This window comes from Bactrocera latifrons, unplaced genomic scaffold, assembly GCF_001853355.1.
Source record: "Bactrocera latifrons isolate USDA-ARS-PBARC rearing strain unplaced genomic scaffold, ASM185335v1 scaffold_4, whole genome shotgun sequence".
Lineage (NCBI taxonomy): Eukaryota > Metazoa > Arthropoda > Insecta > Diptera > Tephritidae > Bactrocera > Bactrocera latifrons.
Genome location: NW_017537045.1, coordinates 40,847 through 45,070, shown reverse-complemented (window position 1 = coordinate 45,070; position 4,224 = coordinate 40,847). Strand labels below are relative to the sequence as shown.

The 4,224-nt window shown below is 31.5% G+C and overlaps 1 protein-coding gene across 1 annotated transcript in view; it reads right to left on the bottom strand.

The window, feature by feature from the left end:
- LOC108972461 overlaps nt 1–4,224 on the bottom strand; it is a gene marked incomplete at its 5' end in the record, with an annotated part of 46,322 nt that overhangs the window by 6,990 nt on the left and 35,108 nt on the right. Inside the window, 1 exon segment of the mRNA XM_018939057.1 lies at nt 1,717–2,771. Within this exon segment, the coding sequence (XP_018794602.1) occupies nt 1,717–2,155 (439 nt within the window).

The following is a 4,224-nucleotide window of genomic DNA, read 5'->3' as shown; positions in this document are numbered from 1 at the left end:
TTCATATTTATTTTTTAATTGATTATATCATTTAAAAATTTTTTATACATACATAGTTACTTTAACTTCATTATTTTTTTCCATAAATCCATCCATAAATATAAATTTTCAAATGTAAATAAATAAATTTCCAGAAAATTTGTCCTACTGATATTTTTTCTATTTATCTAAGATTTTTTTAAATGTTTTTAGTTTATTATTGGGATTTCATATTTTTATCCCAGAGATAAGTTTTACAGACTTTAAATTTGTAAAAAAAAATATTTTTGCTGTCTCTTATACACATCTAGATGTGTATAAGAGACAGGACTTTAAATTTGTAAAAAAAAATATTTTTGTTACTATTTTCTTTTATAATTTATATTATTTTATGATTTTCAAATCTTTTGCATATGTTGCATGCTTAAATTTGAGAAAAAAAAATAAAAGCATGTATTTAAAAAAAATATGAATATAAACACAATCACATACACACATATATATAATATGTACATATTTATATGTATGTATTTGCACTTGTTGCCGCACGGAAACCCTTAAAAAATATTAATTCGGGATGAACTCATTGCAAAATTATTAATTTGTCTTTTTATGGCCTTTTTGCTTTGTCGGCTGCACGCCAAATGTGGAAAAACAATTTGAATAAGCGCGCTGACACAGTCGCGCGTCATGCTGTCAACTGTTTTGTATGCGTGAAATCATTCTCAAACAGTTTTCACTGTTCTTTTTGTTTCCCGAAAATCATTAAGATATATGCGAGTACGTTGTACACAGAAATAATGAAATATTTGATACAAAAAGTTTATACAGAGTTGCCACATTGAAAGACTTTTAAAGTAATTTCATTCAAATAAATGCAAAACTTCTGAAAAAATAAAAATAAATAATTCAGAATAACGGTGTTATGAATAAAGCTGCTACACGCATAGAGTTGCCATATTATTTAAACTGAGACTGAGCTGCCACGCAATTCCACTTTTATGTTTTATTTAAAGTTGCCAACTAATTTTAAAGTGATTAGCTTCATCAAAAATTAAAATAAAAAAATGGTGTTATGGACAAAGTTATATATTATAAATAGAGTTGCCATATTATTTAAACTGAGACTGAGCTGCCACGCAATTCCACTTTTATGTTTTCTTTAAAGTTGCCAACTAATTTTAAAGTGATTAGCAAACTAATAGCTTAACTTAACACGATACGAAGTATTATAAGGAGTCATTTATATATTTGCAATAGGGTTGCCATCATTTGTGTCAAAATTATTATTATTAAATTTTTATTGAGAGTGATTATTTAAAATATTAATTTAAGTATTTTTTATGAAAACTATTAACTTAAACAGCACGTACGATATGGTAAATCATTTATCGTGCGTAGAGTTGCCAGGTTATTTTTAAATATGCACTGAAAAGGCGTAATTTCTCAATTATTTAAAAAATAATTAAGCTTAGAAATCTAAAATTTTTTAAACTTTAAATTTCAAAAATATTTTAAGTGTTGCCATTTAATTAAAAAAAAAAACAGTAGTTGAAATAATTTTCCCTAGCTGAACTTTCATTTATGATATTTAAAAGCATACTTTTGCATAATTCACTACTTTCTCCCTTTTTTTTGTATATTTTCAGTGTCCTAATTGACTTGACAGCTGTCAAAGTGACATTTGTCAACTCATTTAGACAGCAATTGAATATACTTATCAATGTTAACACTTACACCTGCCACTCGCATCGGTATTATGCGACTCCATAGCGCCGTTATTGCCAACACCAGACGTTGCAGCGCCAGCAACATTATCCGCACCGCCATATCCCGCACCACCGTGACTAATCATAACTGTCGGCAGCAAATCGATTTGTTGCGCACGCGGACGCAACTCACGGTAATCACCGACGAACTCATCACGTTCGCCGCGCAGACACGAAGCTAAACCGCGCGACGAAGTGCGCCGATCGCCGCGTTCCTTCTCCAACGAGCGACAATACAGGTGTGTGGTGCGCTGCAGTGATTGCGTTTTTGATGTGTTGCCGCTGCTGTTGCTGCAGTTGTTGACATCCGGTTGGGCGTGCGGCGATGGCAACACCAGTTCGTTGTGCATTATTTGCAGTGTCGGTTGCTGTTTCTCTTCCGGTGGTGGTATTGCAACGCAATTCATTTTGGTTGTTTTTGTTAATTTTTTTTGTGTGTTTTTGGTATGTTGACTAAAAGTTGTTGTAAAAGCGGTAAATTAATTTTTAATTTGCTTAATAATTAAACAGCATACATATTATTTTAAGATATTATAGGGTTGTGATTAATGAGTGCTGTATTTTTTGGTTCCGTTACGCGCGTATTTTAAATTTACTTGGAAATATTTATTTACTTTCACTCGTTTTAACTAGCGCCTACTCGTTTATTAGCGTTATATTTTGCGAGCACTCGTTTTGTCTAGCATCTACTCGGATAACCGTCGTTAGTGACGTTATATTAGCGAGTACTAACGTAATATTTACCGTTTTGTCTATTAACTAATTGAGTAGCTTTCTTTAGTACCGTGATATTAGCGAGTACTAATTTTATCCAGCATTTATTCGAGTAACCTTCTTCAGTACCGTTTCATTAACCTTTTTTTCGAGTAAAAAGTTGAGTATCCTTGTTTAGTACCGTTATATTGAGCGAGTATTCGTTTTTTGAACAACTGTTAAATTTATTCAAATTTAGTACCGTTGCATTTGGCGTTTTTTTTTTTGTCGTAACTGTTAGCACTCAGCTGACCATTTTTTTATTGCTTGCTGTAAAGTAGAAAAAAATGATAATTTTTAAATAAAAGCCAACTTTCGAAGAACTGGAATCTGTACCCAAAGTTGATGCGCTTGACCGACGACGAAAATTATTGCAACTACAATTTTGAAGCGCCGACAAAAATATTTTAGATTCGATGGAAGTCTAAATGTTTTTACTAAGTGAGGTTATGTTAGTGCAGAGACTAGTTTTCTACAAGAACTCATGTCTCGAACTAGCCTCTATCTAATACTCTATGCACTTCGATGTAAACCACAATCCTCCGAGGAGTTGTCGTTATTTAAAGTGGCATTAGAAGCACGTTAAGAGTCCTAAGCGTCTGATAACCTCAATTAAGCAAGGATTACATATTACCATCATTATTTTCGCAACTAACGGCTTCTTTCCCAACTTATACTCAACGGCTCGCACTTAGCACGACCATAAATCCAACAATAAGTACTAAACTTTTACAAAGAAGTCTTCGGTGGCTTCAAAAGTTATATAAAATATATTATATAAACCTGTTGCGAATTATACACACATTGGATTAGCGTATGAAAAAAATCGCAACTAGTATGAAGACAATTTGTTGACAAGCAGTTATTCGCATGCGCGAAGAACCATGTAGAAAATATCATACAAATAATTTACAGCAAATTGGCGCACGGAAAACCGCTCGTGAGAATTATGGCGAATGAAGCCACTGGCGAAAGCCAACGTAACTGGAATGCGTAGATTAGCATAGAAAGCATTGAAAATAAACAAATTTCGCCGTAAAAAACTCCGGTTGACAATCGTGAAGTCACTATATTATGTGGAGAACCTAATTAACGGTTCACTAAGTTTCATAATGAGTTTATTTGTTTACAGTTAAACGAGAAAAATATGTTTATGAACTTTTTTCAAGCTTTCATAATAATTTTAACCATATAAAGGCACCTTATACTTATGTACATATGTATAGTATATAAGTTGCCTTATGTATGTATGTACAGTTGTTCAAATATATTCGTATGTATACATATATGTATTTTTATTGCCTCTAGATACCATATTTTGGCATTCAACATTTTTATGTGCTGATTTTTATAAATTTTCTAAGTAAGCAAATTTAAATTTGCCTAGAAATTTAGTGCGTTGCTGTAGATATGTTTATATTTAGAGCATTCGGAAATTGCTCTCAAAGGCATAAACAAATATTATTAGATCTCATAAGCCAGGCGGATATGCTTATGTAGACAAACAAATATTTTGATATAAGCAGAAAAAATTGATGTGGGTGCTCAAAAATACGATGACATAAGCATAAAAATAGAAGCGACGATATGAAGATGATAAAATTTGTTGCGTGCGAAAAAAATGTTTTTGTTGAAATAAGAATGTTTAAATAAAACTCGCCCAAACTATAAAAAAATATTAAATTATAAGTAAAGAAAGTATAAAAATATATAAAAATTAAAA